Genomic DNA, 13,767 nt, shown 5'->3' with positions numbered 1-13,767 from the left:
TCATCTTGACGGTCCTGTTAACCTCTGTCCTACCGACGCACGCTTCACAGTCCCTATCAACTTCCTGTCACCGCACTGCACATATGGCTCCCATTGCAGGCGGATGTCTCTAATTAGAAGTGCCTGTCCCCTCTGTCCCACATCCCTCTCTTCTAGGCTTGCGTCCCCACCCCCCAACCCCCACCCCCAGAGTCTACATGCTGCAGATATCAGGTCCTTCTGATTGTTTTAGCTCAAAACCACAGAACTGAGCTGCGCTCTGTACCTCTCCACATCCCCCCAAAGACCAGCATCAGAAAGGCTTGCTGCTCTCACCCTCTGCTGACCACTCCCAAGCTAAAGGTTGTTGCTCCAACAGCCAGCCTTTTTGTGGAAAGGGTACTTATTAGGACTTCTTTTACTCTACTCAGAAATAAAAGTAATAAGTGAGTAGTAACTGAGCAACAAGGCTACACATTTTGTGTAAAGATTTCTGACCAGATCTATTTTCAGGGCATATTCTCATATATAAAGACAAAGGACAGACATCACGGACAGCAAGCCCTAGGCTGTGGTTTTGAGGCCTGACTCCAAGACCGCAGGCAATAGTGCCCAACAGGACACGATGTTCAAGTGACCACAATGACAAAACATAATTTGTACAAGAAATCTCAGGGCATCACTGTGGTTTCTTTAAATGTATTAAATTTGACTGGTTACTACTTTATTCAGTTTATTCATTGCAACAATCCACCAGCCTACATCTTTGTAGCATTTGTATAACAATTTCATCAGCGGTCAGGTTCACTGATGGAGATATTGAGAGACAATCTCTTCTTAACATATTGACCCCTGCTCAAAAAAACCACAACGAAAAAACACCTGAGCCCAGTTGGTCAAAAAGCTTTACTTTTTGATGAGACTCAGAATTACACTCTATGCCATTCCAAACTAGAGTTATATTTTTAATGTACACCACTTCCCTCCTGAATATGGGTTTATCACAAATTGATGAAGACACTGTATTAAAGAAAGGGGGAAATAATGACTGAAAGAGCCTTAGGCCAAAGGGCCATCGGAAGTGTGCCTGGACATACAACAGTCAAAGCACAGCATAACTTTCCAGAAGAACTCCCCAAAGCCAAGAAAACCCACATCTCTGTCATGCTGGCAACGGTCCTGTATGTCCAGTCCTAAACCTAGCTCAAGAATGTCCTCAAGCTAGGCTGTGGCCAACTGCTTTCCAAAAATAAGGCACTCCATTTAAATGCAGGCACATTACCAGTCACATCCTGCTAATGTTTTCCTTGCTTCTGGCTCCACATGTTGTGTCATTTTAGCAAATATGAACCGGAAGCTGAGTTGTGTCATACTAAAAAGGCACTTTCAGCAGAAGGTGCAAGGAGATTTAAACTATCATATAGGCAGCAGTGTGGCATAGTGGCAAGGAGCAGAGCTTGTGCCGGAAAGGTTGCTGGTTCGATTGCCCGCTGCGGCTGTCACAACTGCTTCAGTAAATATCCAGTTGTATAAATGGATAAAATTGTTACCTATGTAAGTTGCTCTAGATTAGGCTGTGTGCGTAATGACAGTAATCTCATGTGACATGGCCTCACATGTTTCATTGTTCAGTTCCAAAATTTTATTTCAATAAGATATTAGACTGGGGAACCCCCCCACCCCCACCCCCAGACCAAAACAATTGGTCTTTTCACACTATTAGCCTCATGATAAGTCGCTTTTTAATTATATATAATATCAACGTGATCCATGATAAAAAAACAACCTACCTTATTGCAACTGACTACACCATCAATGACGTGACAGCGGTGACTGTCAGACACTTGACAGACTTGACGGCTGGTAAGAAGCAGCTGCGTCAAATATCAAGGTGTGTAGACTAATGAGGCGGCAGAGAAAGGGGTGAAACGCAAGGCCACATTGTGCAATGCCACTGATGTGTGTGACAGCTCGCGTTGATGACAGTTTAATCAAGAGCCCCAAGAAAGCAGCGACAAAAAACAGGCTTAAACCACAAAAACCAATGAGGAAAGACAAAAAAAAAATCAAAAAAACACAGGTTTCATTTCTAAAGCCAATTTCCCTATGCTCTCCATCCCCCCCCCCCGCCTTAAAGCTGAGGTTATCTCAAAACTGAGTTCACACAAATGCAACTAGAGTTGTAGAGGGAGGTCGAGTTGGTGTGATGCAAGTACATGGGTCCAGTACAGTTTCATTCTGTCAAAGCTGGTTTCATGCCATCGAATGCGATGAATGAGAGATGCTAGTAATGGTCTCAGTTCCGCTCAGGCAATCCAAGAGCAGGAGGACTAAAGACTGCCAAAAAAAGTTGAATTCTCCACAGTTTTACTTTGCCCACACGATTCAGAATCACTTCAATGTTTTGGCCCTCTGATGTGCTGGTGTAGCATTACAGAGCTGGCTGCACTGTAGAACAGTATTAATCTTAATCTTAAACATTTACAGGATTTTCCTATAACTGGCCATTTTTTTTGTCTTAAAAAAAAGTTGATCCAGTGTAAAGACACTTCAACGATTCTTTTTCATTTCTGTATTCTGATTGGGTGTCATTCACTAACAAACGCAGGGATAAGAAAAGCTGCAACTGCATGGCCAAAATACAGTTCAAATGTCCCACTTCCTGAGGAAAACTACTTTCACCCCTGTCATACATCTTGCCATCTAATACCATCATGGAAAACTACATGTCATCACCCACTTGAATTCCTCCAGTCCACAGAGTGACTCATGTTACTACTAACGTAACGCATCACTAGCATGCTATAGTAATGACTACTTGAACTGCAATTGCAAGGACTTGGCAGAAGGAAAATGAGCAAAGGCGACTATCTGTTGTATGTGCTAAGGCAATACATGAATGCTCTCTTTTCAGGAGAAATAAAAAACCTCAGTGTAAATAAGACGTTTTCTTTTTTTGTAGAATGATTAGTGTTCTTCAGGTCGTATTACTTCCAGGAGAATAAAGGAGATGAAGAGACATTTTCCTCTCAACCTTGGCCTGAAGCCACTGAAAGTGAGCCGCCACAGAATCAGCCAAGCCAGTAACAAACGCAATTCATAGGACGGCCATTTGCTGAGCTGTTTCGTCTGTGTACAGCTAGCTTGCCCACAATGCCCACGTAACGAAGGGGAGGTAAGATGGACCAAACTGTGGGAATCGGCCCTGATGGCTCTTCACACAGAGTTACGTTTCGTTCGACCCCCGCACATGACCGAAGAAATTTTCTGTCTGTTTTGTCAAATGTCCTCAATCCCATGTCCTAAGCCCGGGGGACTGAGGAGAGGGCCCTCCGAGTGGGACCAGGGGTCAGTGCCACGCAGACCTACAGACCCCGGTGGAACTGGTAGGAACAGGAACACCTACTCCACGCACACCAAACTCTGCTAAAAAAAAAAAAAAAAGCTGGGGAGGCTTGCTATTCATCTCCATAGCATCTACTGGCTCAGCTATAGTGCACTGCCACAGCTTTGTCACTATGAATGACCAGGAGGGAAGGCTTTTCAGGAGCCTACAAAACTGTCAGCAACAACAGTGTCTGATTACAAGTATGAAATGAAACTGCTTTTCATTAAAATCATTCCATCAATACCAAGTGAGGGCAATGACTGCCAATCCATTTGTTAATTATTCTAATCTGAAATGCTTCACAGTAACAACCTTGAAGGTGGGAAATTTTTAACAGACAAAAAGAAAATAAAACATCACACATGCTGTCAAGGATGGCAAATACTGGGTATTTTTAAACTGAAGAATGATGACTTTTGGGAGAGACTCTATTATAAGAGAATATAATCAGACTGTAATGATGCAATAAACTATTTTTGAAATATGTCCCCTTTTCCCCATTTTCCTCTCAACAACAAGGCTTTTAGGCCATGCTGTAAGGGCATAATTATACCACATTATCATGGAAATACCTATCCCAGAACATTAAGTAAAGGCAGGGACCAAGTTTCTAAAACTGTACCTCTAAAGTCATTTCATGGCGCCCCTTCCCAATGGCAGAGCAGGTAAACAGGATGTGAGTAGCAATTTCATTCCAATTTTAATCGGGTAATCATAGGTGTATAGACAGTCTAGGATGTTTACATCAGACACAGAGCTAAAAAAAAAAAAAAAAACAAAACAAACGCAATCACTCAGACTCCAGAAACTTCAGGATCCGCCCTCCCTCTTTCAAAACCATTACTGGACACAGCATAATTAGGCTAAATAGGTAAAAAAAAAAAAAAAAACTGAACGCTGCCATATGGTTTTAGAAAATCATGATACCTAGGTGTTAGGATTCTATGTACTACAATAAGTGGCTCTGCCTAACTGTTAAACACCAAGACAAAGAAAAAAACTAGGACAGAAAATAACAGAAGAAATGTTTTTTTCTTCCCTTCAAGAACAACTTCAGAGTCACCCGTTTCAGCTTGCTGCGTGACTGAATGAGGCTGCCATGTTGCCTGTGGTGAAACTGGCTGGCCCAAGGCTTCTCTTTATCTGTTGACTGGCAGTGTAGCAGCAAGTGACTCAATATCTTTAACTTTAGTCAGAAGGATGATCATTCATAAATAAGAACAGCAGAAGGGAAGCCCAGTACGCTCAGAAACCTTTGGACGGTGGTGGGTGGACTGGAATTGCATATTAATTAGTAAGCAGACAAATATTTTATTTAATTTCTATTCTTGTGGCAAGTCTCCGCAGCAGCAAACACATTGCTGTCTGTTATTAATTAACCCTTACCATACTGCACCAATATTTATTTCAGGGACAAAAAAAAAAAAAAACATGATGAGGAAAATCAGCTTATGACCCCCTTATTTTAGAATTTGAAAAGCAGACAGCCGAATGCCTATTTCTTGGCTCTGTGAACAGATTCTTATGGAAGTGACTGCAGTACTCTAAGCATCGGACTTCATTTGATTGGCCTCAAGGGAGACGCAAGTCTGCAGCAAATAGTGGACATGGCAAAAGCCTTCATATTCAGAGGAAACAAAGCAGCAGTCTGAATGTGGGCCTATTCAGCACCTAGATAACAAAGCCCTCTAACATATCAAAACCCTTTTCTCATTACAAATTATAGTGAAGTGGAAAGAGCATGCATATAACAAGATGACCTTCCATTTCACACATTAGTTGGGGGTCATGTCCATTAACCAATGAATCTACAAAAGACTGTGGAAGTGAACTAGGAATGGGCTTTAATGGATGTTGAACTGCGCAAATTCTCAGCTAGGGTTCTTCCATTGCCTGGAGCACCAATTCTGGCTGCTGACCTTCCCTAGACATCCCAACGAGCTTAACATGTTTATTCCATAGAATAAAACGTACAATTAAAACCAATCTATCCACTTCACTTGCACAAATATTTTACACAAGGACATAAACTCGACATGATGTGCACATTACCGCTACGTCTGAAAGCTAAAATTATACTACACATTCAATACCAGGTGATGCATATATGCCAAGGACAACTGCACAGAGACCAAAAGGTAGGTGTGAAAGTGGGTAAGTAGCACCATGCTAATCATCAAGATGTGCCCGGAAGGTTACATTTTTGAGCAAAACATTCATTGAAAATGTACTTTAAGCTTCATGCTGACAACTGTCATGTAATGATGATGCAGACATGTCATAGTTCAGTAAATGCTACAGCTGACAGGGAAACTGATTCTCTGGGCCAAGTGGAAGAATTTGCCTAGCCATTGTGTAGCTAACCGTTACTGTAGGTCCTATTGCTTTGTTTGTGGATAAACAGCAAAATATGTAAATCAAGTAATCCTTAAACTGTGTTTTTTTTCTTTTTACGTAGAACATTCAAAATCCTGTATTTTGCACAATTCAGATACACACATTCTAGTGTTTCTCACAGACTTGAGAATTGCTTTGGTATGGCAGCCTGCCCTAGCAAGAAACATGACAACCTTGGCAAAAGATTCACAAAGAAAAAATAAACAGTGTGCAAGAAAAAGGTTGGGCTTGTTTTTTTAATCCAATACTACGTAAAACACTCGCAACCTGAGTGGCTGAGAAGATTCAAACGCGGGCTTTCAACCAATAGGATTCGAGTCAGTTGAGTGATGCTAATCATGTGGGTGGCCAATCCAGCAAAACAAGACCCCTGCTGGCTCTGAAATGTCACACTTCTGCCGGTTCATTAGATAAGATAGTTAAAATACGCAGCAAATCTTTTGAGTCATTAGGTTTTGACTGAAAACAATTCTTCGGATATTTATAATGACCTTAAAATATGGCATCAGGGTAAAGTAAACATATTTATTTCAGTCACTGTAAAAATCAATAGAAAATTACATGGGCATTGCCACTTTGAGCACTTTTTATGGAAAGTGCAGTATGAATAATGTTTTATTATTATCATTATTGTTACCTATAATTATATACACCCCGCCAACACCACCAACCTTTCTGCTCTCAAGAACCAGGGAAAAACTAATAAACATTCACATAGCTTCCAAGACAATAGTCTGGCTAGCAAATGGCTTATAGTGTATGTTAACTTTGTAGGTTTGTAAGTAACCCACCGCACACAATTTTCAAGCTCAGCCTTCCTCTTCCAATGGCCTGTTAAGACTGGCCCCAAATAAGCCTTTTTGTTCAGTATCTTATTGTTATGGCGAAAATGATCTGATCTGAAATCTGATGCAAATGTGAGTACTTGCAAATACTTGAACTGTCAGTCCCACCAGGCAACTACATAGGAATCTCCAACATATGAACTCAATTACATTAGAAATTACCTTCAACAACATACCCAATACTAAATGACAGCAAAGCATAATTAGCACACAGTACTAAGTAAAAAGTAAGCTTTTTAACTGCTAGAGAAAGGGAGTATGGTCTGTTAGTCAGTGGTTCTGTTGGGTCAGCAAGGTAAGTTTTCCCAGAAATTTCCTGAATGGAAAGCCCAGTACTTTGAAACACATTTTCAGTTGTGCTGTACTCTGTCATGATTTGACTACGAATGAGAAATTTGACATGACAGTCTACTCCCATTCATGGCCAGTCAGCCTAAAAGAAAACCTACCTGCAGTTCATTCTTTCCTTAATTAAGAGGTAACATGATTCTGTTATTTGGCCTTGCTTAAGATGATGCTATTTTTCAGTTTGCATTTTCAAGGGAAAAGCTTCAAATTGTGGCAGCCTTTCGTGCACAGAATACTACTGGATTAAAACACAGATCCTTGACACAGAAACCTCACCAAACCACTTAATTCAAAGGAGAAAGATACGATACCACTGTAGACCTCTGTAAAATGAACCTTAACAGACAAGCAAGTGGTGCTCACTGGGGAAAAAAGAAAGAGATCGCCAGCCACAACTACCATACCGCATTAGGTACTTAGACAAGGACATCTGCTGTTCCTTGGCATGATGCTTTAGCCAAACAGACATGACACTGGACGTATGAGAAAGACCCCTTACAACAATGCAGGCATTTTCCCGAACCAAGGCAATGGCGTAACAGTATGACGGAAATGGGTCACAAAAATGACGCCGCAAGAGGGAAAACTGAGAATCTTTTGAGCTGGAACTGCATTCGGGAGTGACATCAGCACAGGAGGTCCGATCACAGAGAAGTGGGCAAAGGAACACAGAGGCCTGGTTGAAGACATTGGGACGGCAATTGTTCTCTACGCTGACCCAGAGTCAAAGCACCCTCGTCATGGGTGCATGCGTGAAAGCCTTGCTGGAATTCATCAGTCGGCGCATCCCATAAAGGGCCCTTTGACTGGGCCAGCACCCCGCCCTTGACACTGATGCTGGCTGTGCGTTTTGACGGAAGTTCTGCTTGCCAGCCATTGATCCTCAGACTTTGCTGCGGCACTAGCCTCTCTGTGGTGCCTGTTGCCTTTTCGGCATTAAAGTTGGGGTCAAAGGCAGATGCAAACACTGACGGGATGGAAATGGCCAATGTGTGCTGCCCCCCCCCCCCACCACCACCACCACCACCACCAAAAAAAGAGGACTCCCTCTGACGCAGCTAGCCTCTGGTAGCATTGTCCAAGACCCTGCATTGGAATTTTGGGATGAATGCACCCCCTTGTAAGGTGAAATGCTGCTGCATTTATGAATATGTGCTCATGCAACATACAACACAGCCTACTGTCTCCCTATCTGTTAATCAGCTGAAGCCTGAAGGCACTGCAATAGAAAATCAGGATATGGGACTTGTCCGGAAGAATTTCCATCAACCATAAAAGTAGGATTTCCTTTCACAATACAGCCAACTTCATCGACCTGTATAAACAGTATATTCGATTTTTTGGAAAGCATAGGGTTGGTCCTTTTTTAACGCCTCATACTTTACTCTGGTCACACTATGTGCATAGCATCAGTAATGCCACAGACTATGTACAGGCTGAAATCATTTACACAGGACTACGTTAAATTATGAAAATAAAAGTATTCTGAATAAAAGTTTAAACCTATACCGCATTTAGAAGTGACAGCACAGTCACACTGTAAATTAGCCAGGCCTTCAGACTCCACATTCTACACAACTACACAAGTGTCACATAAACTAAAGCTGCAAATCTCCTAATGCTAACGGTGGGGTTATGATTCAACTCATACAGGAATGGACCTCTAGGAATAGATGGATGTTGCACCAAACAGACTGCAAAACTAAATACTGCACTGAAATTTACACCATGCAGAACTACATATCGGTTTAGTTCCCACCGTTAATATGTAAGTAGCCTAGATATCCCCACCTCACTACCGTTGCTTTCAGAGAGAAACTACATGTGGGAGTTTTTCTGTGAGGGAAAAAAAAGAAGTTTGCACGTAAGCAATACGCGAAGGAGTACTGCCGGTAACTTTAGCTTGTCCGACTAGTTTAACACGTTTGAGTAACGCTAACATTTTTTTAAATATGTCATTATAACTAATTAACCATCTATCGGGTGATGTATCCTTTCATGAAAGACACAAACCTTCATCGCCAAGCATATCTGTTTATATTAAAACAAATGAACGAGCACCTGATTCAGTCAACCAACACTCTTTAGTAGGAACCTATCCCAGTTAATTAGTTGGCTACAGTAGTTAGTTGTATAATACCTGTCTGGTTCTGTTTACAGAATAAAGACAAAGTAAACAATTTCGACCTGGAATTTGTGGCATAGTGACAGTGACCCTGTGCCCTGTAAGTATTGTCGTGAATTTCTACCAGCTGAGAGCTTCCTGTTTCTCATTCGATTACTTTACTAATCTGTTAGTTAGCTAGGTAGCGAAACACTAAGGTACTATTTGAGTGTTCACAGAAAAGAAACAAGTTAGACACAAAATGGTTAGCAAGGTTAGACAAACGGTTTAGCAAACTAGCTACCTAGCGAACCATGTCACCATCGGGATTTCTCGTTACTTAGATACTACGAAGGTACCCAGAGCCTAGCTATGTAGAATTAGTAGGGTAAGGCTAAGAAGCCCACAAGCAAGGTTACGGTGCTAGGCAGCTGGCTGGCTGGCTAGCATGTTTGCTAGCTAGGTACCTCGTTATCTCTACGTTGTTGCTAAAACAGAAAAAGATTCGTTTCTTCGAATATGTTGGTAAGTATCGAAAAATGGAGATAGCTAGGTGGTCTCAGCCGGTTACTGAAACTTGTTTGTCGAATCGGCTAATAAGTTGGCTAACTATCTATGTAGCTAACTAACGAGGCGATCAGTAAGACCAGATTCGCATGTTACGCTTAGCAAATAAACAACACTCACCAGCTCATGTTGTTCGGCCTTTTAATTCAATTTCATACCGGACTTTTTACTTATCTCAAATACCTCATCCCCCTTAAAACAAAACCAAAACAGACACCAACTGCGTCCGGGAAGTAGAGAAGGTGGTTTTCATCCTGGGGTCATAGGTCAGATTGATTTAAAACTACGGAAAGCGACGGGGCTACGGCCGGTTTATCGCTCATGAGAGTCCAAAAGATAATTAACCTCCACTTCATAAAATGTTTTTCAAGCATATTTGATTGAAAACATTTTCCGTTTTCAAACCAAAACTCGTATTGCCTATATATTTTAACTTGCTGGCTCCGTATTTTACGTACCTGTCATCTGATCAATTTGTGAAGCTGCACTTGGGTTGTATAATGTAGCTACATATGTAAAACTGTGGTCATCATTTTTAATCCTGTTTATCTAACTAGTTTATGAAATGATGATGAATGGTGAAAGATCAAAAGTTTGAAACCAAACTTTTTAAAAATGTAAAGAGATTGTTGATTGTCAGCAACAAAGTAAACAGTTAATCTCTTGAAAGTGTGTACAATGCAAACATTCTCCTTTTACAAGGGTTATGAACATACAGACTACTTGACAATGTTAGTGATATTTTATCATCTATTTTAAAAATAAATGTTGTCTTTTATTTTAAAAAGTAAACAAGCATTTTAGTGGAAATGACATATCGATGTGAAAGACACAAATCACACAGAGATTGTTGATTGTCAGCAACACAATATATTTACTTCCTTTTTTCTTTTTTGATCACAGTGCAAATGGTACACAAATACAACTGTTCATTTTTCCTTTATTCAAATGCTTTATGCATTAATAACAAAACATTTGCATTACAACAAACTGAAGAGCCAAGTAAACATTGAGGTGAACCAATCACCCCTGCACAAAATCATAATGGTAATTATAATAAATTTCATAACAATATTCAGAACTTATTTGAGCACATTGTACCTTAGTATAAGGTAATAGAAAAAGCCATGAAGTAAAAACATCCACAAAATATATAACAAGACCTTTTGTTTTCTTTCAAAAACAAACAAAATGTAGAATCCAAACATAACTTTCCCAAATGTCCTTAAAAATTCAGGTTTTTTGTTGTTAAGCAGTTTGTCCCCTTTTACATTTTCTGTAAACTATATTTGTTTTATTACTGCCATGCATAATAAAATAATCAAGCTCAACCTTTGGTCCCACTGGTTGATGCTAAAAAATGTTAAGAACTGTATCGTGCAGCAACATGCAAACAGGAAGATATAATTAGACAATGTTAAGAAAACAACCTTTAAAACATAAAAGTTAAAAATAATCCAAACTGTGCAGCTAAAGTGCAGCGGACAACTGCACGAACATTGGATCAAGGAACACAGCAATATAAGTCCCTTCTGTCAATATCGACCTACTGAGTGATTTCAGATTCCTGACACCAGCCTCCTCAACGAAGGACTGTGAGGCTAATCGTTCATTTGCCTTTGTTTATCACTGTCCTGCGGGTTCAGATGGACAACATGAGCTGCCGGTCATTTACACATTTACAAGAGCTAGCACAGTGGGAGCCGAGGTTACGTGTGGAATGTTTACTCTCAGTCTTTGATGACCTAGCACAAAGGCGGCTTTGGAGGGAGTAAATTAAATGAGTAAACACAGACATCAGCGCTGGCCAGGCTAAAGCTGTAATCTGACTGAGGTCACATTTACGTGTTGTTGCTTCTGTGGAGTCTTCAGCGTATATTGTTCCTAATCACCCAACCCTGCAACCCAGTTTGGCACAAACATGGCTGGTTAGTTTGGGCGCAGGTCCAAAACGGAACAGCGAATGGTCAGGTTGAAACCAAGACACAAAGGCAGAGGTACGAGGTTTCTCTCTGGGGAGGCCCATCTTGTTTCCTTCCAGAACCTCAAATCCACTAAATCCTCTCAGCAACCACACTCACTTCTACACAGCTGAACACACTTATACACACATATAAAGCATTCAAGCTGCAGAGACATACATACTTTTAAGTAATTATGAAACAATAACTCTTAGAACGCAGGGTATTTTTGCACTGAATCACATTTACCACAATGATTGTTTAGATGTAGCTTATGAATTGGTTGACTCTTTCATATGGAGTCTGCTTATTTTCAACACAACACCATTCTTTGGCTGAACAGATAAAGAACTTGTACAGGTAAAGAAAAAAAAAACAGTCTAACATGGGAGACAAAACCAAAATCTGTGAATAACTGAAAATTCAGTTTCCTTTTTTGGATACCACTTTGTTGGATACTATTTTTTACTAATTCTTGCTCAAGGAAAACATCATTGTCATCATCATCATCATAATCATGTGTCTGATGTTACAAATATCTGATTCACAATCTCTTACAACCCTGTGTGAGACATGATCTCCTTTGCTCTCATAATGGCGTATGTGTGAGTGTGTATGCAAGTGCGATGAGTGCTCTCCTGTTTTTTTTCTTCTTCACCGAAACCTAGAGATACCTTATCAGTAACACTGCTGATGAATGACTTAACTGAAAGACAGTGTCTCACTCTTGCTGTCATCTGAGACCAGTCAGGACTGCCAGCGCACCCCCTCTTGCATGTAAGATTTGGAATCATCTCTCTGTTATTCAGGGCGGACTCTGTCATCACAAATAACCATGACTTGTTTGCCATGAATGTTCGCAAAGCTGACTCTAACCATACTGTCTCATCACTCACCTCCTACATCGCTAACCAAATTATGAACATTATTCATAAATTGATATTCATAAATGCAACATATAGAGGAACACCCTTTTAAAACAGATGTGATGTGCAGAATCAGATTTCATGCAATTTTTGAAATACTGACAAAGCACCAAGTGTATATTGTATGTTTTTAAACCCAGCCCAGAAAGTTTGTATTTTTGAACACACTTACTTGCCATAAGGTTTGAACAAAAACAAACAAAAAAGCAGACACTTAAAATAAAAAAATTACATACTGTGTACACGTGTGTCATTAATACAGAGGGCGTCTCCTCTGTCACATATGCTTCTTTAGCATCTGTAATTACATGGCAGGTGCTTTGGGTGCCAAACAGAATTATTTTGGCATATTTCTTTGCTTTTCTGAGAGCAGATTCCACCCTTTTCACAAGGCTTAGCAAAACACCGTTTTCCCTCCAAACCAATCCACATTCCATTCCATAAATCAAACTGCAAGCTCTCACTGGCTAGCAGCAAATCCACTGGGCCGAATGTATGATCAGTGAGAACTGGCCTTACTATTTTTACTGGCTTTGCTTGGCCTCAGCTCCTCAGCCTCCTTTTTGGCTGAATGAGAACGCTAAAAAATAAATAAATAAATAAATAAGACATTAAGCCAGCAGCTATTTTTTGCAAGAGGGCTCTACTAGAATTTGGCATATTCCAACATATGAGCAACTGAAATAGAGACATCAATGCAAAGCAGAATAGGCTGAAACAGCATTGCGAACCTGGCGTGATCATAGTCGGCTTCAAATCTGTTGAGACATCGAAGTTTTACAGATATAGATTATTTGTGCCCTTTCCTACCCAAGAGCCAAACCTGTCTCAGCTGCTGAGAATTTCATTTCCTCAATTACTCCATGTTCAGTCAGTTCAGCTGGATATACTGGCTAATGTGCATGCTGTTAAAACTTTAAGGACAGTGATTGTGCATAAATTCAGGGCAGCCATGTTTGCACATAAATATTAAAGCCATACATAGCTTGAAGTAAATGACAGTGCAGAGCACAGGACTAACTTACTGTACCATTCAGTTCAACAGAGACATTTATTGCTTAAAGTTCCTTCTCGGTATAAATGGCTATTACAGGGCCACTGAAGTCAGACAAGTCAGTATGAACTCACAGGCTGTCACAATTATCTGACACTTCAGTACTTTTACAACTGCCATTTCAGGTGATTTATTTTTCTTCAAGTAATTAAATATAATAATGATAAAACTTACGGTAACGGTGGAGTTACACCTCAC

The 13,767-nt window shown here is 40.4% G+C and overlaps 1 protein-coding gene across 1 annotated transcript in view; it reads right to left on the bottom strand.

The window, feature by feature from the left end:
- The window catches only part of bin3 (bridging integrator 3), a 40,256-nt gene extending 30,383 nt beyond the window's left edge, over window positions 1-9,873 (bottom strand). The window contains exon 1 of the mRNA XM_036527050.1: window positions 9,749-9,873. Within this exon, the coding sequence (XP_036382943.1) occupies window positions 9,749-9,756 (8 nt within the window). The 5' untranslated portion in view covers window positions 9,757-9,873. The remainder of the gene's footprint in view (window positions 1-9,748) is intronic.
- Window positions 9,874-13,767: the final 3,894 nt, after the last annotated feature.

This window comes from Megalops cyprinoides, chromosome 4 (assembly GCF_013368585.1).
Source record: "Megalops cyprinoides isolate fMegCyp1 chromosome 4, fMegCyp1.pri, whole genome shotgun sequence".
Lineage (NCBI taxonomy): Eukaryota > Metazoa > Chordata > Actinopteri > Elopiformes > Megalopidae > Megalops > Megalops cyprinoides.
This window is presented reverse-complemented; position numbering and strand designations above follow the sequence as displayed.